The following is a 25,162-nucleotide window of genomic DNA, read 5'->3' on the forward strand; positions in this document are numbered from 1 at the left end:
GTTCCTGAGCTTGCAGACTGTTTGAGACATGGTGTTTGGGGCTAAAGGACTCCTGTGAGACACTCCTGGGCCTCATCGGGGTCCTTAGAAAATAAGGTGGGTGGGTGCCAGGGACATGGCTCAGGGCCCAGAGATCTTGGGACTTGAGACTCACTGGAACTGGGGAATTGAAGAGGTCACAATGTGGAATGCCAGGACTCTGATGTCACCCTACACACCCTACATCCTATCCAGCAGGACATCGAAGCAATTCAGAGTGACCCACGAGAATCAGAGGTGGGTCCTGGTTGAGCTGGTGTACACACCTGGGACTGAGTGCCAGAGGTGGTGCATCCTGCCCACCCCAGCAGAAACCGATGTGCCCCAATGTCCTGCAGGCTGTCAGCTGTGCCCAGTAAGCCTGTGCTTACCTGGAGTCACATCATCTCATCCAGTGACCCCAAAAGAATTACCATGTAAGAGAAAAAGGATGTGATGACCATATCCACTCCCATAGTGTCACCCAGGAGCAGCTGGCAGATCCCGTTGTATCTACTTTTGTGTGCATTGCTCAGGATGCAGCAGGACCTTTAGCTAAGCTGGATAATAATCACTCTACCTTTTTTGAGCCCTGATTGTTTTACCTATTAGAAACTATGTGCATTCTCTATTTTAATCAACATGACAATCCTGAACTTAAGTATCAAGTATCCCAAACATGAGTAGTGCTAAATATGCATTGTTTATTCATGGTGACTGGTAAGTCTGGAAAATGCTGATAGTCTAAACAGTGATATAAATGGTAATTCTCCAAGAAAGGAGTCTACGTAGAATTTTCCAACATAATTTAGTCATAGAGCAACTTGGAGTAACTGGATATTTTAAGAACACAAATTTGAAGCTTGAGCAGATGGTATAGAAGTGAATTAACAGAAAATATGGTGTCCTGTGAGGAGTGGTCTAAGAAGCATTTGGAAAGAGGCAGAGTTTAAGCCATCATGGAACTCATGCTGCTGTCTGAAAATGGATGCTCATAATATACAAGGGATGACCAGGAGCTCCTGAAGGTAGCTATGGTTTATTCTTAGAAGTGTGGCATCTACTTTAAAACTCTCCAGAACACCAGGTCCGGAGGTCCCTAGTGCGCACACAAGGCAGCATTGGCTTGTAAAGGCTGGATGGCAGGATCCCACCCAGGGCATCACACATGCCAGGCAAGCACTCTACCACTGAGCCCCAGCCCCAGTCCCGATACTCAGTTTGATTCTGTGGCACTTAGCAAAAGTGACTCCATTTGGTCTGCCCTGGTGTGTTGGCCTTGGTGCAGGAGCTCAGTCCTCAACAATGGCCTCCCATCTTCTCCTGCTGCCTCCGTCCTCCTGGAATCTGTTGGGCTTACTTCCCAGGCGTGGGAGGTTCCCGCAAAATCGCGGGCAACGCACAAACTTCACGCCAGAGCAACTCGTAGTCTTGAGAGACGCATTCCAGAAGAACAGGTCACCAAATTGGGAGACCATACAGGAGCTTGCCTCCCTGCTGAATCTGGAGGATATCATAGTGAAGACGTGGTTTAAAAACCAGCGTGTGAGATGGAAGAAGCAGCAGCAACAAAGGCAGACAAGTCCCTCCCCAGGACCTTCCAACCCCAACACTCGAGCGAAGGAGGAGGAGTCCGGCTTGCCAGTGACCCCGGCCAATGCTGACTCACAGAGGTCTGAAAGCTTATGTAACCAGGACTACGGGCCACTTGAGCCTTTGAGTGATGAGCAGCCTGGAGGGGCTGGTGTCCCTGTGCTGAATTCCTCCAGAGGGTCTCCACCTTGTGACATTGAGCAGACATTCCTGGGGGCATGGGATCCTCCTTGGGCCAAATTTCCCTATGACATAGACCAAATGATAACACTGTATGATTTACCTGAAGAAGAGGATCCTGGCCTAGAAGAGTACCTCTTCCCAGGGTGGCTTGATTGAGGGGCTGTGGCCTGCAGGCATCCTCCGGGTGACTGGACACTCATAGTCCCCAGCACAGGTCAGTGATCCAAATGGACGGAGGTGAAAAAGCAACCCCCAGTGGGAAAGGGAGGAAAACAATGGGCTCTGGACTGTCACCATTTCCCAGCAACAGTGGGCTCATGGCTTCTTAGCTTTCAAAGCTGGGGGACAAAGAGACAGTCAATATAGATAGCGAATACTGGGTCCAGAAGAGGACGTGGGGGCTGATGGCACGGAAAATCAAATGCTGCCCTTTCCCCCTTACCTCCCAGGCCCTGCCCCCTGCTCTGCCTCAACCTGTTGCTGAGGTCACCTGCCCCAGAAAGTGTTCCTCCCTGCAGGGAGCTGACAGCGGCTCCTTAAGGCCTCCTAGCGGTTACCTCGCTCCCTGGATTCTTTGGCCCTCACCCTGTGCCCCATCCTGATCACTGGTCACTGTGCACCACGTGGAGAGATGAGGGGGAAGCGCGCAGGAAGTCACAGGACATCCAGAGGTGCAAAGGGGCAGGATGCTCCACCTCTCTGGATGCCAGCTCTGGGCCCCTGTCTGTGGGGAAGTTACCATTCTGGAAAGAACTCACTCTCTGCGCTTCAGCGAACCTGCAAAACTCTGACCCGGACTCTGACCAGGGGCCATTTCCTTTCTGGAAAGTGTGACGCTCCAATGCTTAATAAAGACAATCTCGCCCAACCCTAAAACAAAACAAAACAAAACAAAACAAAACAAAACAAAAAACAAAAAACAAAAAAACTCTCCAGAGAGGGCTGTGATGATATCACAGAGCAAGGAGCTTCATCTGCTTCTCACTCCCAGTCACATGCACAAGGTAGAAAGATGCTGAGCCACTGAGATGTTCCCAGGCTGCCCCTCTGCTGTGTCCACCTTCTCCAAGGATGTGGAAGGCTCTTTCCTGAGTGCAGCACTACATGGACCCCAGGACCAAAGCCACTAGGTGTATTGACTCCCCAGGACCCATACAAAGTGCAATCTAACCCTCACCATTTGTTTTTCTAAGTGTGCATCCTAGACACACCATTCTTTCCTTATCTCCTTCTGGTATCATCAAAATATTGCAGTCCGCTTTTGCAGCATTTATACATCTTTTATAAAATTTCATATTCATTCTGCCAAATGCCTTTGAAGAACTCCCATTTGTGATTAAAATAGTTCACATCTTCTTAACTCTCCAGTGATTCTGATCAGATTAAAATGACCATATGTTTAGGAATTTTGACAGGGCATGAAGGAAATTTTATATCACATAAAGCAAAGGTAACCTTAGTTAAATGTAACACTTTCCCAAAACCAGGTCTTACTTTGAAAATAGTGAAATCATGAAAGTTTATGCATTAAATTATATAGGCATGAACGTTTGTGGGATGGTGGCAAGCATGGGTCTAGGGCAATGTCCAACTTAAAACTTAAATTGAACCTCTACTCAACTCTGAGGGACCTACTACTGCCCACGATTCACATTTGTGAAAACGAAGCACATGGAAGTTAAAGCACGTATTTCAGCTAAGATGGCCTAAAATCCAGAGACTTCAGTAATAAACAATATTCCCCCCACCAAAAAAATAATATTCTGTAATTTTGAGGGATGAATTGCTATTTCTATGACCATGGGCTTGATAAGAACACAGCATCGTCCACTGAAATAGTACAAGGCCCATTAGAGAGCTGCCTACTTACCAACTCCTCAGGAGATCCTCAGAAACATTTTGATAGGGACAAAATTTTTTAATGGAGCCATGTTATTGAAAGACAAAGTTTTGAAAAATTGAACCATAAAACTTGGAATTATTCAAAATGCTTTCAACCCAAGTCATTATCAAAATGCTACAAAAACTAGAATTCTCACAGCCATATTTTACAGATTGAGAGCAGTTTTCTGGATAGATTGAATGAAAAAAACCTATGATATAGGAACATGGTAAGACTCATCCTTTCATCTCCCGACTCCTCCAAATAACATGTATGTTTAAAACAGCAGGATAGAGTATGTTTATTTAAAACTTTCCTCTGGGAGTCCCAGAGCTGCAGAGATCCCAGGGCTGGAAGGTGCACAAAGCCTCCTCTACTGAGCCTTTCTTACTTTTTGTGTGCACTTCACTTTACAAAGTTCACTGTCAACAGAACCCAAAGGTAAGAGCAATTCCACGTGGGTGCACAATGTTTTTATGTAAGTAGCATGCCTGAGATTTCCCATCTCTGCTCCCCAAATCCCCTGTGTTCTCTCCCCCCGACCTTTAGCTTTGACTAGGAGCAGTTTTGGGGGGTGGGCAGGCTGCATGGCATGTGGTGAAGCATCAGCCACTGCTGCAGGCAGACCCAGCCCTACTCACATGCCCACCTGCCCACCTCTCCCTTCCCTGCACATGAGATCATGGAGATGAAGCCGCAGAACACTCTGGAGTCTCCAGTGTCTTGCCACAGGTGTCTTCAACAGCTGCCATCCACCCTCCCCTCACACTTCAGGGAGGGGCCTGAAGACCAGGAAAAGGATTCCTTCTGACCAAGATGATCAGCTCAAAGTGAATCAAGTCTACACTAACTCAAGGGGAGAACCTCCATCGGCCCTAGGTCAAGGGGAGCAAGACCCCATCTACATTAGCCAAGGCAAACGAGTCCCCATCTACACGGGCTCAAGGTGAGCCGAGTATCTACACTGACTGGGAAAGGGAGGCACAGTGGTCCAGACCCTGGAGAGGTTGGCTGCTGGGCCTGGGCCTTTACCCTGAGGACCGCTTCTTTAAAACAAAACAAAACTGCCATTTTTTAATCTTTGAAATATCAATTTTATTATACAATTTGTGATTTGAAATATCAATTTTATTATACAATTTGTAAAAAATAAATAAATAAATAAATAAATAAATAAATAAATAAATAAATTTCTCCCAAAGCACGGGAGAAAGGACCAAGAGCAGGGCAGGGGAAGTGTCCCAGGGAAAAGTCTGTACGAGGCGTCTTCGCAGGTGGGGGCAGAGGAGACTCCTGGTGGATCCAGATGTGCTCCTGGGCAGAGTCCTGAGCCAGTTGGCACACCTCAGGGTCCCCTGGCTGTCCGCTGGTTCCGCTGGTCTTGGCTGGGCATTTCCTCTGGAGCCACTCTGTTCTTGAGCACTGACGCACCGAAGCACGGTACACAGAACAGCTGTCTGAAGCAGCTGGAGATCCTCCTCCTCACCCTCTTCCAACGCCCGGTGCGATCCTGTGACGGTTCCGGGGAGGTGCCTGGGGAGGATGAGCTGCCCTCTTCTGCGACCCGGCTCCTGAGGCTCAGGGACCGGTCGGGGCTGCTGGGCACAGGGTCGGGCTGGGAGGCCAGGCTGGGAGGGGGTGGGTCCACGTGGAAAAAGCGGAGGGGAATGGCAGGCACGCTGGCACTGCCACCCCCCTCCTGCCAGGTCCGCCTGGCCTCGTCGGGCTGCTGCTGCTCCCGGGGCGAGGGAAGGGCAGGCTCGCTGGAACACCTCTTGGGGAGGAGGATGCGGGGAGGCCCAGGGCTTGGGCGAGGCCCGAGCCCTCGACGCCGCACGGGCTTCACCTGGCACTGGCAGCTCGCGCCCTGGCTGCGCTGGTGCTTGAGCAGGAGATACGTAGCCATGGCGTTGTCATACCTCTTAGTTGACAGTGACACCCAGATGTCGTAGGGGTCGTAACCCAGGTCGAACATGGTGGTGACGATGGCGGGGTCTGGGAGGAGAGGGGACGCCTCGCCAGGACTGGGTGTCGCTTCCGCGCCCTGGCTCAGCCACGGGTGCCCCAGCACCTGCTCCAGGGTGGGCCTCTGCGCGAGGTCCACCGTCAGCATCTCCCGGATGAGGCTCTGCGCGCCCTGGGAAAGGTGCGGGGGCAGCTCGTAGGCGCCCTCGGTGACCCGCCGCCTCACCTCGCGGGCCGTGTTGGCCAGAAAGGCGCGGCTCCCGGTCAGCATGAAGTAGAGGACGACGCCCAGGCTCCAGACGTCGGCCGGGGGGCCCTCGTAGTCCTCCCGCCGGGCCACCTCGGGGGCGGAGTAGAGGAGCGTGCCCCAGAACCTGCTCAGCTTCTCCCCGGGGCTGAAGCGGGTGCTCAGGCCGAAGTCGATGAGCTTCGCTTGGCCCCGGGCGTCCAGCACCACGTTCTCCGGCTTGAGGTCCAGGTGCACGATGCCCTTCTCGTGGCAGTACCGCATGGCTCCCGCGATCTCTCGGAACAGCCTGCGGGCCTCCTCCTCCGGCAGGCCTCCGGGTTCCGGGACGAGGCTCCGGAGATGTCCCCCACCTGCATGTTCCATGACAATGTACAGATACCTGTTGGTCTCAATGACCTGGAAGAGCTGGATCACGTTGGGGTGGTCCAAGCTCGCCATCAGCTCAGGTTCACATAGGAAGGGGAGGGTCCAGACTCTCTTCGCCACGACCTTCACCACAACCTCTGTCCCCGTGAGGCGATGGCGGGCGAGCTTCACCTTGGCGAAGCCGCCTTCCCCAATGCCCTGCAGAACTTCATAATGGTCCGTGAGGGCCGGCTCATAGGAGCCCGGCCCCTGGGGCTCTACACTGCTCTCACTACTCTCACTGCTTATCCTAAAACGGAACACCATCTTAGGATGCTAGCTAAAAAAAAAATAATAAACTAAAACAAATAACCAAAATAAAAAACCAAAAAACGAAAGCAAGCAAAAAAACAAAGGGAAAAAAAACCCAAATCAAAAAACCCAATCTCCAAAGACCACAACCACCACCAAACGCGCTATCTATCTGGGAGTCCGACAGGTCACCACCAAGAGCTTCCTGTACTTATGGACAAAAACCCACCTGCGGCCACTCTCTTATATACCTGCCCTTTGACATGCCCTCACAATGGCTGTGATGAACAAAGCCCACCCCTCTCTCCTTATAAGGACAAAAATCAAAGGGCTCCTCCCTGATCTCCTTATAAGGACAAAAGCCAAGCTGAACCATGGCCCCGCCCTTATCTCCTTATAAGGACAAAAATCACACTGAACCCAGGGCCCCTCCCTGATCTCCTTATAAGGACAAAAGCCAAGCTGAACCAGGGCCCCAGCCTGATTTCCTCAAAACACACAAGCCATACTGAACCAAGGGCCATGATAAACATCAAAGTCCCGCACATGTCAAAACTTCTATGCTATAAGCACTTCTCCTAGCCTATGGGCTATCTTAAGTGAGAACACAGACTGGACCTTATTTAATTTTGGATGCCCAGCACCTAGTACAAAACTTAACACCTAGGAGTTTTTCACTTGATATGGTTAGTGGGGGTTTTTGCTAATTGGTTGGGTGGGTGGATGGATGGACAAACAGATGGACAGATAAACGAGTAGCTGGAGGCATGGATGGATAGAAAGAAAGAAGGGTGAACAGTTACATGTAAGATATTAAGCCAACCAGCATGCATGCTGCAAAAAGGAGGGTCGACGGAGAGGAAAGTGTCTCTAATGATTCCAAAGGAAGTCACGGGGCCAATAAGACACTGACTTACCCTGGCCGATGGCATCAGAGGAGTTAAGAGGCTTCTCCCAAGTTCCCAAGAGTGAGAGTGACCCCATGAGGAAACTCAGCTCTCTCTTAAGAGTCGATAGAAGCAAGGTCGATTTGATCTTAAACACCTGACAAGAGAGTTATAACCAAAACACAGCCTGCCTGGGCATTTAAAAGGAAAGACAATGGTTATCCAAATGTGACTTGAGGTGTACGCTCGTGTCAGCACTGGGTGGAAGCAGCCCCACCAAGAGTAAGACTGGAGGCTATGAAAGAAAGATTCTTAGGAGTGCCTAACAACTATCAAAAGAGACTATCATAGTCAGAAACTTTTATTAGTGAACTTAAGACCTACAAATTTTCCTCACCTCTTATACAGGTAGGCTTGATATAAGTTTGCTAGTATGATTACCTATTCCTAAGTGACAGAAATAAAGGGATCTCTACTAAACACAGAGGTCATGCCAATAAAAAGATATTTTACAAAAATCAAATGACATTAGATATCTTAACTACCTCTTGTGGGGGCATCTATGACATTATAATAAGTATTGTGTTCACATTCATGATAACTCGGGCAACACAATATTCTTTTTTTTTTTTTTTTTTTTTTTTTTTTTTTTTTGTGGTGCTGGGGATTGAACCCAGGGCCTTGTGCTTGCAAGGAGAGCACTCTACTGACTGAGCTATCTCCCCAGCCCTCAACAATTAATATTCTTAAAGATTTATTTCCCAAATAAAAGTCACGTCTTCACTGGTCTTGTCATGGGAACAATGTCTTCACGCTTACATCTCCTGGTGAGAGATGACTGGTTTCCATCATCATCAGGATTTTCATGGACATGTTCCAGATGCATGGTATTTATTTGGTATTAATATCATTCCCTTCTCATGGCTTTTTATTTCTCTCAGAGAAGCACCCAACTCTGAGATAAATTTACAGCCTTTTCTTTCTGAACCAAACTTTTACCAACACCACTTGATTGACCCAAAGTATTCCCAAAAGGAAAACTCAAGCTGCTTGCCCCATGTTGCCCCCCACAGCCTGAAGCAGCCAGAGTGGTTATTGCCCATTTCCCTTGAAAAGGATGTGGGAATGATACCAGGGCAAGGAATAGATAGCTGATTAAAAACGAAAATGAAGTAAGTAGACAGCAATTCCCCATCCACCCAGTGCTGACACGAGCGTACACCTCAAGTCACATTTGGATAACCATTGTCTTTCCTTTTAAATGCCCAGGCAGGCTGTGTTTTGGTTATAACTCTCTTGTCAGGTGTTTAAGATCAAATTGACCTTGCTTCTATCGACTCTTAAGAGAGAGCTGAGTTTCCTCATGGGGTCACTCTCACTCTTGGGAACTTGGGAGAAGCCTCTTAACTCCTCTGATGCCATCGGCCAGGGTAAGTCAGTGTCTTATTGGCCCCGTGACTTCCTTTGGAATCATTAGAGACACTTTCCTCTCCGTCGACCCTCCTTTTTGCAGCATGCATGCTGGTTGGCTTAATATCTTACATGTAACTGTTCACCCTTCTTTCTTTCTATCCATCCATGCCTCCAGCTACTCGTTTATCTGTCCATCTGTTTGTCCATCCATCCACCCACCCAACCAATTAGCAAAAACCCCCACTAACCATATCAAGTGAAAAACTCCTAGGTGTTAAGTTTTGTACTAGGTGCTGGGCATCCAAAATTAAATAAGGTCCAGTCTGTGTTCTCACTTAAGATAGCCCATAGGCTAGGAGAAGTGCTTATAGCATAGAAGTTTTGACATGTGCGGGACTTTGATGTTTATCATGGCCCTTGGTTCAGTATGGCTTGTGTGTTTTGAGGAAATCAGGCTGGGGCCCTGGTTCAGCTTGGCTTTTGTCCTTATAAGGAGATCAGGGAGGGGCCCTGGGTTCAGTGTGATTTTTGTCCTTATAAGGAGATAAGGGCGGGGCCATGGTTCAGCTTGGCTTTTGTCCTTATAAGGAGATCAGGGAGGAGCCCTTTGATTTTTGTCCTTATAAGGAGAGAGGGGTGGGCTTTGTTCATCACAGCCATTGTGAGGGCATGTCAAAGGGCAGGTATATAAGAGAGTGGCCGCAGGTGGGTTTTTGTCCATAAGTACAGGAAGCTCTTGGTGGTGACCTGTCGGACTCCCAGATAGATAGCGCGTTTGGTGGTGGTTGTGGTCTTTGGAGATTGGGTTTTTTGATTTGGGTTTTTTTTCCCTTTGTTTTTTTGCTTGCTTTCGTTTTTTGGTTTTTTATTTTGGTTATTTGTTTTAGTTTATTATTTTTTTTTTAGCTAGCATCCTAAGATGGTGTTCCGTTTTAGGATAAGCAGTGAGAGTAGTGAGAGCAGTGTAGAGCCCCAGGGGCCGGGCTCCTATGAGCCGGCCCTCACGGACCATTATGAAGTTCTGCAGGGCATTGGGGAAGGCGGCTTCGCCAAGGTGAAGCTCGCCCGCCATCGCCTCACGGGGACAGAGGTTGTGGTGAAGGTCGTGGCGAAGAGAGTCTGGACCCTCCCCTTCCTATGTGAACCTGAGCTGATGGCGAGCTTGGACCACCCCAACGTGATCCAGCTCTTCCAGGTCATTGAGACCAACAGGTATCTGTACATTGTCATGGAACATGCAGGTGGGGGACATCTCCGGAGCCTCGTCCCGGAACCCGGAGGCCTGCCGGAGGAGGAGGCCCGCAGGCTGTTCCGAGAGATCGCGGGAGCCATGCGGTACTGCCACGAGAAGGGCATCGTGCACCTGGACCTCAAGCCGGAGAACGTGGTGCTGGACGCCCGGGGCCAAGCGAAGCTCATCGACTTCGGCCTGAGCACCCGCTTCAGCCCCGGGGAGAAGCTGAGCAGGTTCTGGGGCACGCTCCTCTACTCCGCCCCCGAGGTGGCCCGGCGGGAGGACTACGAGGGCCCCCCGGCCGACGTCTGGAGCCTGGGCGTCGTCCTCTACTTCATGCTGACCGGGAGCCGCGCCTTTCTGGCCAACACGGCCCGCGAGGTGAGGCGGCGGGTCACCGAGGGCGCCTACGAGCTGCCCCCGCACCTTTCCCAGGGCGCGCAGAGCCTCATCCGGGAGATGCTGACGGTGGACCTCGCGCAGAGGCCCACCCTGGAGCAGGTGCTGGGGCACCCGTGGCTGAGCCAGGGCGCGGAAGCGACACCCAGTCCTGGCGAGGCGTCCCCTCTCCTCCCAGACCCCGCCATCGTCACCACCATGTTCGACCTGGGTTACGACCCCTACGACATCTGGGTGTCACTGTCAACTAAGAGGTATGACAACGCCATGGCTACGTATCTCCTGCTCAAGCACCAGCGCAGCCAGGGCGCGAGCTGCCAGTGCCAGGTGAAGCCCGTGCGGCGTCGAGGGCTCGGGCCTCGCCCAAGCCCTGGGCCTCCCCGCATCCTCCTCCCCAAGAGGTGTTCCAGCGAGCCTGCCCTTCCCTCGCCCCGGGAGCAGCAGCAGCCCGACGAGGCCAGGCGGACCTGGCAGGAGGGGGGTGGCAGTGCCAGCGTGCCTGCCATTCCCCTCCGCTTTTTCCACGTGGACCCACCCCCTCCCAGCCTGGCCTCCCAGCCCGACCCTGTGCCCAGCAGCCCCGACCGGTCCCTGAGCCTCAGGAGCCGGGTCGCAGAAGAGGGCAGCTCATCCTCCCCAGGCACCTCCCCGGAACCGTCACAGGATCGCACCGGGCGTTGGAAGAGGGTGAGGAGGAGGATCTCCAGCTGCTTCAGACAGCTGTTCTGTGTACCGTGCTTCGGTGCGTCAGTGCTCAAGAACAGAGTGGCTCCAGAGGAAATGCCCAGCCAAGACCAGCGGAACCAGCGGACAGCCAGGGGACCCTGAGGTGTGCCAACTGGCTCAGGACTCTGCCCAGGAGCACATCTGGATCCACCAGGAGTCTCCTCTGCCCCCACCTGCGAAGACGCCTCGTACAGACTTTTCCCTGGGACACTTCCCCTGCCCTGCTCTTGGTCCTTTCTCCCGTGCTTTGGGAGAAATTTATTTATTTATTTATTTATTTATTTATTTATTTATTTATTTTTTACAAATTGTATAATAAAATTGATATTTCAAATCACAAATTGTATAATAAAATTGATATTTCAAAGATTAAAAAATGGCAGTTTTGTTTTGTTTTAAAGAAGCGGTCCTCAGGGTAAAGGCCCAGGCCCAGCAGCCAACCTCTCCAGGGTCTGGACCACTGTGCCTCCCTTTCCCAGTCAGTGTAGATACTCGGCTCACCTTGAGCCCGTGTAGATGGGGACTCGTTTGCCTTGGCTAATGTAGATGGGGTCTTGCTCCCCTTGACCTAGGGCCGATGGAGGTTCTCCCCTTGAGTTAGTGTAGACTTGATTCACTTTGAGCTGATCATCTTGGTCAGAAGGAATCCTTTTCCTGGTCTTCAGGCCCCTCCCTGAAGTGTGAGGGGAGGGTGGATGGCAGCTGTTGAAGACACCTGTGGCAAGACACTGGAGACTCCAGAGTGTTCTGCGGCTTCATCTCCATGATCTCATGTGCAGGGAAGGGAGAGGTGGGCAGGTGGGCATGTGAGTAGGGCTGGGTCTGCCTGCAGCAGTGGCTGATGCTTCACCACATGCCATGCAGCCTGCCCACCCCCCAAAACTGCTCCTAGTCAAAGCTAAAGGTCGGGGGGAGAGAACACAGGGGATTTGGGGAGCAGAGATGGGAAATCTCAGGCATGCTACTTACATAAAAACATTGTGCACCCACGTGGAATTGCTCTTACCTTTGGGTTCTGTTGACAGTGAACTTTGTAAAGTGAAGTGCACACAAAAAGTAAGAAAGGCTCAGTAGAGGAGGCTTTGTGCACCTTCCAGCCCTGGGATCTCTGCAGCTCTGGGACTCCCAGAGGAAAGTTTTAAATAAACATACTCTATCCTGCTGTTTTAAACATACATGTTATTTGGAGGAGTCGGGAGATGAAAGGATGAGTCTTACCATGTTCCTATATCATAGGTTTTTTTCATTCAATCTATCCAGAAAACTGCTCTCAATCTGTAAAATATGGCTGTGAGAATTCTAGTTTTTGTAGCATTTTGATAATGACTTGGGTTGGAAGCATTTTGAATAATTCCAAGTTTTATGGTTCAATTTTTCAAAACTTTGTCTTTCAATAACATGGCTCCATTAAAAAATTTTGTCCCTATCAAAATGTTTCTGAGGATCTCCTGAGGAGTTGGTAAGTAGGCAGCTCTCTAATGGGCCTTGTACTATTTCAGTGGATGATGCTGTATGCATCTCTTAAATGACATTTCCTTTTTTTCTTGCCTCAGCATTTCTCAAGTGTTTAATCTTCACCTGGGAAACTGGGACCCAATCCTGATTTCCAAGACAGGTGTCATCTGGGGGCTCCATTGGCATTGTCATTGAGGTAAGTTCCTTTGCACCTCTCATCTTCCTCAGGTGTGCCTCCTTTCTCTTTCTGGAGGAAAGTAAGGGCTCTGTGGGCTAATTAAATGCCATTATTGCAAGGTGCCATTCTATAAGACTCAGGTGAGAGGAATCACGGCCTAGGTTGCTCCTAATCACCTGTCCTGTGGGTCAGTCATTTTGGGTTCTGCCTAAATTTCTTTTAACTGTCTTGCCCAGGCTCAGAGTGTTTCTGGAATCAGTAGACCGTGTTCCTAATCCCAGTTTGCCTTGAGAAGCCTGGAGAGAGGAAACAACTGTGAGATTCTGGCTGGAGTTACTCCCCGGTGAATCTCAAAGGTGTTTCCCCCCAACCTTCTCTCTCTACATCTCTAATAGGGTATCCTAGGGTGACTGATCATGTGGTGCTTAACACCCCCGTGACATACACCTCTGTATGTGCTGAAATGCACACCTCCTGCCCTTGCTCCTCCTAAGCATCCCCCTCTCCAACCTGATCAGACTCTAGCCCATCAGACTCTTGACAATCAGACTGGAGCTGTTGAGAGAGGGACATTTTACATGGAATAGTTCATAGGAAATCCCTACATTCACTTTATTCACATATTAAACCCTTTCAAGATTGTAGGGGTTCTCCCATTGTTGTTTCTGTGCTCCTTGACTTTCTTTGGCTGCAAAAAGGGGGACCTTTTCAATTCATTCCTCTGAGAATTGAATGTTAAGTGTCAAATAACCACTAGATGTCTTCTTCCTTATCCTCTGGAGATTCCCTTAACCCAGTGGGCAGAGGAATATGCCCCACCAAAGTTTGTTTTTTTCCCATAGATCATCACATTTGGAAGTTTAATAGTGGCAGGAGATCAGTCATGCCATGGAGTCTGAGTCCTTCAGAGTGTCTACCATGTGGTAAATAGGACATTTGTTCATTCTTTTATCAGTGAGGCAGCAATAAATTCAGCAGAATCAGGTAATGAGATGGGTTTGCTGGTGGTCAGAAGATCATCTAGGATGACATTTCTAACAAAATGGACACAGATGGGAGCCTTGTTTTTAACAGTTATGCCCAGTTCAGCACTAGCCTGCATACTGAAAAACTGGGATAAGTTTTACCCAGAGATGCTCAAAAAAGCACCCAATTTCTTCGGCTGCCAGGCCAGGCAAATGACCTAATCACAGTTGGAAAAAGGAGATGTCTTGTAATTTTCTGCATCCAATCTGGCCTCATTATTAATCGGGGGAATAGAAACTATAGTACCACATCTTAAGAGTCTGACTTTACAAAAGATAAAAAAATGGATAAAATGCCCCCTGTATGAGGTTTTGCCTCTGAAGTCCAAAACAGCAGCTTTTCTTACTTGTTAACCTTCTGCCAGATCTCTCTTTCTCCAAGGTTTGCATCTGGAAATGTAACCAACAGAGGTGATTATCCAAAACCATTTTGAAGCCAAAATTAAAAAAAAAAAAAAAAAGTCACTTTTAAACTCAAGCCACTGTGGGACCTAAATGACTGGCTATCTTCTCTACTCTTGTACTCTACCATCTGCTTTCTTAGTTTCCTCCGTAACCAGTATAGCACAGGGAGGAAAGATAGAATGATCTCCTATATACAAGTCTTCTTTACTTTGAGCATCTTTACCTTAGGATTTCAGAACCCTCACATTCTTTAAATATCAGGACTGACTCTAATCTGACCCCAAGGTGCATTCTAATCTGATAAACATGTTCTGCATGCTCCATCATTAGAGCAATTATGGCCATGTCATGGTTTTAAAACTCCTTTACTTTTTAAAAGTTCTATACTTTTGAGCTCATGGTTTTATGGTGAATTCACATTTGATTCTTCCTGCCTAAATTAATATATATTGTTGGTCAGTCTTATATTACCTACATAAAGAGGTTTATGCACTCTTTCTTCAGAGGTCAATTATTCAAGGGTTAGCCCTTAAATACATTGTAAAGCCCTTGTTTCACAAAATTCTAAGAAGGACATAGCCATCAAGGTCAAGTGGCCACCTGAACTTTGATTTCAGTGTCCATCATGGCTGTTGAACTTTACACATAACATTTCCAACTGTACAGGCCTGCCCTATATTTAAGTCATAATGTAAAAGTGTAGTAGGCTCTATTTTAATTTCTAACAGATTAAATCTAATAGAAGCTTTGATAAACATCTGTAACATTGTCTCCTACCTGTGGAGATCTACCTACAAGAAAGTATGAGATCTTAGTTTCCTGTCTGTTTTATGTATATGTGCACACCTGTGTATTGCATTTTTGTGTCTACATATGTGCTGTGTTCTTATATCATGTACATGGTATCAAGATTGGCAAAAAAAAAGATTGGCATATAGATAAATGAGTGCTCATAAATCAAAATTTAAATGAGAAATGAATCTAAATACCTTTTAGTTCATGTGACTGTAAAAAATGTTCAATTTAAATTGGGTAAACAGACAAGAGCAAAGATGTCTTTAAAATTACTAACAAATTTTTCTAGGTGGTCAGACAATTAACAGAATGTTGGGTTCCATAAAATGTCTAGAATGTAATATCCATTGCTTCTAGGATTTTTCTTCAACAGGGAAGAGATGGCTAGTATTGTTAACTACACTTGTCTGATATCTTGTTTTTTACAGTTAAAAATGAGTAAATCAGATTTAACATCAATGGGATTAATCATAAATGTGTTAGAGGAGACATTTGATTAATTAGCAAAGCTAAAGAGGTAAAATGTGAACTGCAAAATATAAAATCAACTATTCTTGACTTTTTAAATCCATAAGGTAATATATATAAACATTATATGTGTGTTCATACATTGGTAAATGGAAAAAGGTTTAAGAATGCTTTGTTTCTGTGTCTTCACTAAAACAAAGTTATTAAGAGTTAAGATTCTATAAGGTGTAATTTTACATAAAAAGAGTACAAGAGGTTTCGGTTGGGTTTCATTTAAAGTACTATGAAAAGCAAAAAGTATTTCATCCTAAAGTGGAATAATTTGTCTAAATTCAGAAATTTCAAAAGGATTATTTTAGAATGTAAATTTAAAAGGGGACCAACACCCAGGAAAGAGATAAAAGAAGTTCTAGCTATGGAAATATATTTAGTATGAAAGTAGAAGAAAAAAAATCCTGGATGCGAGAGTCTTTTGTGTGGTAAAGTAAAAATTTGTAGAATATCTTTAAGTTCCAGAAGTTTTGTGAAGGGTAAATCTCAAAAAATTTGTGTGTAACTAAGCTGATATAATTTATACAATCAATTAAAGCTATGGAAGGTTTTTCTTAGGGTCAAATAATACACTGATACTGATCAACAATTTATTCTCTGTGTGTGAAAGTAACAAAAATTTTTTAAAATATTAATCTGCTCTTATCCAACAAGGTAATTTCTGGTGTCCAAGTTTTATTCCTTAGAGAAAATAGTGTTAAAGAAATTAGGATTTGTACAACTCTGGTTAAACAATAACTGTTGTTTCAGAGCATTAAAGAATTATAGATTCTGAATTTTTCTTTAAAAGCTAAAGAAAAATAAGAATATCGGTGTAACTGTAGTGCTCTTATGAGTTTCTTTGTATACTAGATATTTTCATATCTTCCAAGTATACAAGTCTTCAACATATAAGGTTTAGGAGAGCATTTTACCAAGCTGGTGTTCTTCAAACTAAAGTTTGAAGTAAAGATTTGGGATTATAAAAATTATGTTTTTTGTTTCATAACTATAATACAAACTTAATCTGTTTTTACTTTTGTCAAAAATTCATTTTATATTTTTCATGTAAACTTTATAATTATGGTCCTTTAGTGCCTTACAAAAGTACAACTATTAATACAACAACCAGAGTTAATTTGAGATAACAGACCATCGCTCATAGAACAGACAAGATATAAAACTGATTTCCAGTACTAATACTGACCCCAATTAAAAGGAAGGGTTAAATAATTATAAAGTTATAGATATTAAAGTTAAAACCTGGTACTACTGCTTTCGGATTGGTGAAACTGGCTTGTTGAATGTTTAAAACCAAAACTTAAACACTAAAGTTAAGAAGTAAAAAGGCCAAGAAGAAAATAGCCAATATTTGGCACTTGACCTCTGAGGTCTAACCCAGGGAACAAGGGGACTTTACTAAGGGCTTTGCAACTCTGGGCCACATGATCTCCCAATCAGGAGGATCAATGAGACCCTGAAAACCGAAAGTTAACTGGTGCACGTGCTGTAAGTAAGAGGGTCATTTGAGAGGAAAATGTCCCTAATGCTTCTAAGGGAATCTATGTGGTAAACAAGATTCTGACCTATCCTGGCAGATGGCACCAGAGGAGCTAAGAGGCTTCTTCCAAGTTCCCAAGAGTGATGTTCTGAGGAAACTCAGCTGACTCTCAACAGTAGATAGGAACAAAGTCAATTTGACCAGCTTGGTCTTAAAAACACCTGTCAAGAGAAGTATAACCAAAACACAGCCATACCTGGGCATTTAAAAGGAAAGAGGATAGTTCTTTTAATGTAACTGAAGATGTATACTTGTATCAGCCCCATTAAGAGTAAGTAAGACTGGAAACTGTGAAAGAAAGATTCTTAGACAGGAATGCCTAATAACTATGAAAAGAGACCATAGGGTCAGAGGCTTTTGTAGTGAATTTAAGACTTACACATATTCCTCACTTCCTACATAGGCAGACTTGATTTGTGTTTGCTAGCATGATTACCTAACCCTAAGTGACAGATATAAAGGGCTCTCTACTAAACACAGAGGTTATGCCAATAAAAATGTATTTTTCAAAAAATCAGATACACATTAGATATCTTAACTACATCTTATGGGGACATCTGTGACATTATAAAAATTAAGTGTGCTTACATTGCTGAGAACTCTGGCAATGTAACTAAGAATCTTAAAAAATTTACATTCCCAAATGGAGGACATGTCCTCACCAATCTTGTCATGGGAACAACTTCTTATCTCTTGCACCTCCCGGTGAAAAATTACTGATTTCTATCATCGCCATGATATCCATGGACATGTTCCAGATGCTACATTTATTTGTATTACTCTCATTCCAGTATTCATCTCTTCTTGTTTTTCTCATGGAAGCACCCACCTCTCAGGTGACTTTACAGTCTGTTCTTTCTGGACCAGACTATTACCACAGACTCCTTGACTAACCCAAAACATTCCTAAAAGGGAAACTCAAACTGCTTGCCCCGTGTCACCCCCTCTCATCCTCAAGAACCAGAGAGGTTATTGCCCATTTCCCTCAATCTGAGCAGGGAATGAGACTGGATAGGTAAAGGATAGATAGCTGATTATCAAAGAAAAGGAAATAAGTAGATAGCACTTCCCCATCAACCAATCGCTAACACCTCCAGGGAAGGGGAAGGATTGCACTTTCCAACACAAACAATCACCCCCTGAACAACTTTTTTCCTGCCTTTTGGTTATGTGGGCATGAGAAGAAAGGAAACCTAAAATCTGTCAAGGGGAGAAACACTCCCATTTCCACAAGCACCAGTTCTAGGTCCCCTCCTCTCTGGAGTTCTCTCTCTCTCTCTCCCCCTCCTATCCCTTAAATAAAATTTACTTTCTATTCTTGCCTTGGTGTTTCTCACATGTTTAACAGTCTTAAAAATTTACATTCCCAAATAGAGGCCATGTCCTTACCAAACTTGGCGTGGGAATACCACCAGGAACAAGGACTTAATCCTGATTTTTCAAAACCAGTATCAGTACAACCTGTGCTTGCCATGCTGGAAGGCTTGGGGTCTGACTTCCAGTACTAAACAATCAAAACAAAACCAAAAAGCAGAACATACACACATCTACCTTTAAACAAATAAATGTCATAGATCTTGGGCCAAAAAATGAATTGCAAGGCAGATCAGGCAACCCCCTGAACCAGAAGTTCAGAGAACTCTGCCCCACATGATGCCCCAAAGGCAGTATTTATAGACAGCAGAAGTGAGGTATAGAAACAGCTTGATTAGCTGCAGCTCAGTATTTGCCCTATTTGGACATGTTCTGATCAGTTGACAGCCTGTGATTAAAACTCAGCTGCTGTGATTGGCTGACACCTAGCTACTTGTTATAAATATACTCCTAAATTAATCTTTCAGTTTATATGCTGAATTAGGCTGCAGTTTGTTATATAGGGGCTCAAAATATAGGAGCTGCCTCGGGCCAAGTTTAAACAGAGTCAAAGCCAATCAAGTGACAGCCAAGGCAAGCACTAGGAAAACAAGGTGCAAGATGCTGAGCTCTGTGGAATGGAAACCTGACAATATTTTCTGTCTCCAACTGAATTGTTTTGCTGTTCTTCTGTATGAAATCTCATCAACTAGAAATTCATTTCAGTTGGACATCATCTGTCCTCGCAAGGTATTTCTTATGGTCAGGGATATTGAAAAATCACACACTGTTTTTCTTTTGAAATTGTAAAATGTGCATAACATATACTTTTCCATCTTCATGATCTTTTTTTGTTGTTGTTTTCTTTGGTCCTTTGCTCTAAAAATGCATATATTTTTAAGATCAATTCTTTCTTTTCTTATAAAAGTGTTAGTTGTAATAAGCTAGTAGTTTATACAGTTGCCTTTCTAGTGAGAAATTCAGCACCCCTGAACCCAGATTTTTTTTCATATTTACATGTTGCAGATCTTGTATAATGCTGGTAAAGGCAGGGTTTTTAAAAAGCCCACCTTTTATCTTACAAATGGATACTGTCATATCTGCAACTGTGAAGTGTCTGTGCAGGACACTTTAGAGTAAATGACAAGACAGACTCAGTGGTATACATGTGTAATCCCAGCAACTTGGGAGGTTGAGGCAGGAGGATTGCCAAATTCAAGGCCATACTGGGCAATGTAGGGAGACCTTGTCTCAAAATGAAAAATAAACAGGGCTGGAGACATAGCTCAGTAGTAGAGCACCCTGGGTTCAATCCCCAGTATGGCTTAAAAAAAAAAAAGAAAAAAGAAAAAATGAATGACAGGTATGAAAATTTTCCTCATCATTATTATATAGCCAAGGTTTAACCCTTGGAATTTAATATCTGATGAAGATTCTATGAAAAGTTTCTTCATATTCCTAATGTTCAATAAATCAATCTCAAGTACATATTCTCTGATCAACTTTGGTTTAAGGCTTTTACACATGCAAATCTGCTTTCAAGGAGTTCTCTTCAATGTGAATTTTATAATGATTTGTAAGGGATGACCTCTGGCTAAAGAGTTTTCCACATGCATTATACTCCTAGGGTTTCTCTCCAGTATGAATTCTTTGATGTGCAATAAGTGAGGAACTTTGTCTAAAAGTGTATTACATGTACTACATTTAAAGGGTTTTTCTCCTTTATCAATCCTCTGACGTTGAATAAGAGCTGCACTTTGGCCAAATGACATTCCACATTCCCCACACTGATAGGATTTCTCTCCAGTATGGATTCTCTTATGATTACTAAGAGATGAATTACACCTGAATGTTTTCCCACACTCATTGCATTTGTAGGGTCTTTCTCAGGTATGCATGCTCTGATGCTGAGTGAGAGGTGAACTCTGCCCAAAGTCTTTCCCACCCACTTTACATTTACATGGCTTCTCTCAATGAATGGTAAGTGTTGAATGGGAACTTAAGGCCTTGTCACATTCATTGCAATTATATAATTTCTACCTAGTATGAATTATTCAATGTCTATTGAGTTGTGAAATAGAAAGTGAAGCCTTTTCCACACTGATTACATCTATAGGGCTTTTCTCCAGTGTGAATTTGTTCATGTTGAATAAACAATGCACTCTGACTGAAGGCTCTCCCACATTCACTGCATTTGAAAGTTTTCTCTCCAGTGTCTCCAGTGTGAATTCTCTGATGATAACAAAGGGATGAACTAGACTTAAAGGTGTTGACACAGTCATTACACAAATAGGACTTCTTTCTGGGATGAATTCTCTGACACCCTGGGAGAGATGTGGATAGCTTCCTGCGTGGATTATATCTATTGGGATTTTCTCGAGCATGAATTTTTTGATGCATAAAAAGGCCAGATCTTCTGCTAAAGGATTTACCACATTCTTTACATCAATAGGATCTCTTGACAGTATGGGTTCTTAGGTGCTTACAAAGGGATGCACTATGACCGAAGGTTTTCCCACATTCTTTACATAAGCAGGGTTTCTCTCCAGTATGAGTTCTTTGATGTTGAATAAGACCAGAACTTTGGTTGAAAGCTTTCAAACATTCTTTACATTTAAATAATTTCTCTCCAGTGTGATTTTTCAGATGTGTACGGAGGGATGAATTGTGAACGAAAGCTTTTTCACATATATTACATTTAAAGCGTTTCTCTGTTGTCTTGATTTTTGGTTGGTTAAGTAAATTTGCATTCTGCTTGAAACTATTTCTTTGTAGTTCATATTTTAAGGGTGTTCTTTCTCCAGCAATCCTTTGTTTCTTAAACATGACTTATTTCAGGTTAAAGTTTTGTCCAAATTCAAAATTTTTATGGCTTCTGTCTACACTAAGAATTTTCTTATGGGTAACTGAAAATATTGTTAAACTTTCATTTTGTCTTGCTGTCTTTAAACTACTTTCAGAAATATAGGATTTTTCTGATATGACATCCCAGGGTTCATTCCTTTCAGTCTTTTTCTCTTCAGTCCTTCAAATATATAGTCTTTAGTTTTTATATTTTATTTGTTTTAAATTAAAAATCATAAATTTACATAGGGCAATATTGTTTGATTCATTGTTATTTTTTTCCCTTCCCCCCACCCCTCCCACCCCTCTTTTCCCTCTATACAGTCCTTCCTTCCTCCATTCTTACCACCCTCCTTATCCCTAACCCTAAAACTAACCCTAACCCTAACGCTAACCCCTCCTACCCCCCATTATATGTCCTCATCCGCTTATCAGAGAGATCATTTGTCCTTTAGTTTTTTGAGATTGGCTTATCTCACTTAGCATGATATTCTCCAATTTCATCCATTTGCCTGCAAATGCCATAATTTTATCATTCTTCATGGTGGAGTAATATTCCATTGTATATATATATGCCACAGTTTCTTTACCCATTCATCAATTGAAGGGCATCTAGGTTGGTTCCACAATCTGGCTATAGTGAATTGAGCAGCTATGAACATTGATGTGGCTGTATCTCTGAAGTATGCTGATTTTTAGTCCTTTGGGTATAGGCCAAGGAGTGGGATAGTTGGGTCAAATGGTGGTTCCATTCCAAGCTTTCTGAGGAATCTTCATACTGCTTTCCAGAGTGGCTGCACTAATTTGCAACCCCACCAGCAATGTATGAGTGTACCTTTTTCCCCACATCCTCACCAACACCTATTGTTGCTTGTGTTCTTGATAATCGCCATTCTAATTGGGGTGAGATGAAATCTTAGTGTAGTTTTGATTTGCATTTCTCTTATTATTAGAGATGTTGAACATTTTTTCATATATCTGTTGATTGCTTGTACATCTTCTTCTGTGAAGTGTCTGTTCATTTCCTTAGCCCATTTGTTTATTGGATTATTTGTATTCTTGGTGCAGAGTTTTTTGAATTCTTTATAGATTCTGGGAATTAGCACTCTATCTGAAGTATGAGTGGCAAAGATATTCTCCCACTCTGTAGGTTCTCTCTTCACATTACTGATAGTTTCCTTTGCTGAGAGAAAGCTTTTTAGTTTGAATCTATCCCAGTGGTTGATTCTAGCTTTTATTTCTTGGGCTATGGGAGTCCTGTTAAGGAAGTCTGATCCTAAGCCAACAAGTTGAAGATTTGGACCTACTTTTTCTTCTAAAAGATGCAGGGTCTCTGGTCTGATTCCGAGGTCCTTGATCCATTGTGAGTTGAGTTTTGTGCAGGGTGAGAGATAGGGATTTAGTTTTATTCTGTTGCATATGGATTTCCAGTTTTCCCAGCACCATTTGTTGAAGAGGCTATCTTTTCTCCATTACATATTTTTGGCCCCTTTGTCTAGTATTAGAAAATTGTATTTATTTGGGTTTGTGTCCATGTCCTCTATTCTGTACCATTGATCTACCTGTCTATTTTGGTACCAATACCATGCCGTTTTGGTTACTATTGCTTTGTAATAGAGTTGAAGATCTGGTATTGCGATACCCCCTGCTTCGCTCTTTCTACTGAGGATTGCTTTAGCTATTCTGGGTTTCTTATTCTTCCAGATGAATTTCATAATTGCTTGCTCTATTTCTGTAAGGTACACCATTGGGATTTTAATTGGAATTGCATTGAATCTGTATAGCACTTTTGGTAGTATGGCCATTTTGACAATATTAATTCTTCCTATCCAAGAACATGGGAGATCTTTCCATCTTCTAAGGTTTTCTTTAATTTCTTTCTTTAGTGTTCTGTAGTTCTCATTGTAGAGGTCTTTCACCTCTTTTGTGAGATTGATTCCCAAATATTTTATTTTTTTCGATGCTACTGTGAATGGGGTAGTTTTCCTAATTTCTCTTTCTGAAGATTCATCACTTATGTATAAAAATGCATTGGATTTATGAGCATTGATCTTGTAACCTGCTACCTTACTGAATTCACTTATGAGTTCTAAGAGTTTTCTGGTGAGTCTTTAGTTTGAGTTGACTTTGTGGTTTGAAGACTGCTCTTATATCCCGAGACCTTGATTCCCTTTGCTCAGGAGCCATGTCCTCTTTTGGGGCTCTTCCCCTGCCAAGATGGGTGCTGTATCCAGAAGGCACATCTCCCCAGGCTCGGGTCTCCCAGGACAATGTCTCGCCAGGCCACGTTCTGCAGGCGGAAGTCTCCGGAACCCACCCACCCTCCAGCAGCCTGATGTCACGATCCGCCAACCAGCGACCTCGGCTCTACAGTCGGGAATCCGGCCGCAGACCCTCTGTGCCCCGAAGGTCCAGGAGGGCGGGCCAGGGTGCCATCTTCATGATCTTTAAATGGACAGTTCAGCAACGTTTAGCACATTCACACTGTTATGCAGACAGTCTTCACAACTCTTTTATCTTGCAAAAACGGAAACTTTCATACCCAATAAACAACAACTTTGCATTTCCTCTTCCACCTGCTCCTGGAAACCTCCACTCTACTTAGTCTCTGCGAATTCGATGACTCCACAAACCTCCTTATGTGTGGGATTATATTTTACTTATAATTTTGTAACTGGCTTAATGTAATGTCCTCAAAGTTCACCTACACTGCAGTATGGCTCAGGATTCCTTTTATTTAAGGTTGAATAACATTTCATTGCATGCATATGCCACATTTTCATAATGCGTGTCATTTATAAATATTTTGTATTTTGGGACTTTCAAGGTCATTTGTATGGTTTCTGGGGATTCTCACTTATGGGACCTTGTTTTCTTGTGTGTTTTGTTGATTTTTTATTATAAATTCAAATTTCACTTAGTCAATCATTTATTCATTCAACAAATAGAAATTGTGAGTATAGTCCCTAGGCCTTGTTTAGATGTTGGGTATATGGAAGGCAGCAAAGTGAACAAAATCTCCTTCATGGAGCTTATGAAGTACAGAGGGAGAAAGAAAGAGAGGAGGGAGGAAAAGAGGGAGGGGGGAGAGAGAGAGGGAGAAAGAAGGGATAAAATAAATAGGCTTATATATAATATGTTAATGACAAACTCTATAACATAAAGCAAGGAAATGGAATATTGAAGTATGAAGTGTTGGTTTAGGTCCATTTGCTTGAAATGTTGGGTAGAACAGCCAGGGAAAGCTTCTTTTAAAAGGTGAATTTTGTATCAATGTCTCAAGTGAAGGATCTGGACAGACAGGCATTTGGAGAATATATTCTAGGTGGAGAAAATTATAAGAGGCAAGATACTGAGATGGGCTCTTGACTCTCAGGTGGGAGAGAAGTGATGAGGCCAATGTGGCTACAGTGGTGAGCAGGGGAACAACTAGGCAGTGTGGTCCAATGGGTGCTGAGGACCAGATTATGCAGAACCTTGCAGGTCATGGTAAGGATGTTGGCTTTTGCTCTGAATGAGTTGGGAAGCCACCAGAAAATTCTGTCCAGAGGAATGACATACTCTAATTCATGTTTTTATAGAACCGTTCTGCCTTCTGGATAGCGATTAGACCAAAGTAAAGCAAATATGGAATCAGAGAGCCAATTTGGAAGCTACTTCAGTATTACAGGCAGGACATGAGTTGCTTGGGGTCATGATAGAGGCATTGGTGGTGGTGAGAAATGCTCAGATGCACCCAAATCTTTACTTTTAAATTTAAGAGAGAAGCAACAGAATTTTCAGGATTAGATGGGCTGGGGTAGTGTATGTGAAAAAAATAAGGACACAAATGAAGAGCAAC

At 44.2% G+C, this 25,162-nt stretch overlaps 2 protein-coding genes across 2 annotated transcripts; one reads left to right on the plus strand and one right to left on the minus strand.

Annotated features, from left to right (window-relative positions):
- Positions 1 to 5,021: 5,021 nt before the first annotated feature.
- On the minus strand, positions 5,022 to 6,563 carry LOC306667650 (sperm motility kinase 4A-like; the record flags this gene model as incomplete). Its single annotated transcript, XM_079150387.1, has 1 exon — positions 5,022 to 6,563. The coding sequence occupies one exon, from the start codon at positions 6,561 to 6,563 to the stop codon at positions 5,022 to 5,024; it is 1,542 nt and encodes a 513-aa protein (XP_079006513.1).
- A 3,204-nt stretch (positions 6,564 to 9,767) lies between these two features.
- On the plus strand, positions 9,768 to 11,309 carry LOC306667651 (sperm motility kinase 4A-like; the record flags this gene model as incomplete). The annotated part of the gene is made up of 1 exon (XM_079150388.1): positions 9,768 to 11,309. One exon carries the CDS (start codon positions 9,768 to 9,770, stop codon positions 11,307 to 11,309), a length of 1,542 nt encoding a protein of 513 aa, XP_079006514.1.
- Between the last annotated feature and the right edge of the window lie 13,853 nt (positions 11,310 to 25,162).

The sequence above is a fragment of the Sciurus vulgaris genome (assembly GCF_902686455.1).
Source record: "Sciurus vulgaris genome assembly, chromosome: 8".
In the NCBI taxonomy this organism is placed as follows: domain Eukaryota; kingdom Metazoa; phylum Chordata; class Mammalia; order Rodentia; family Sciuridae; genus Sciurus; species Sciurus vulgaris.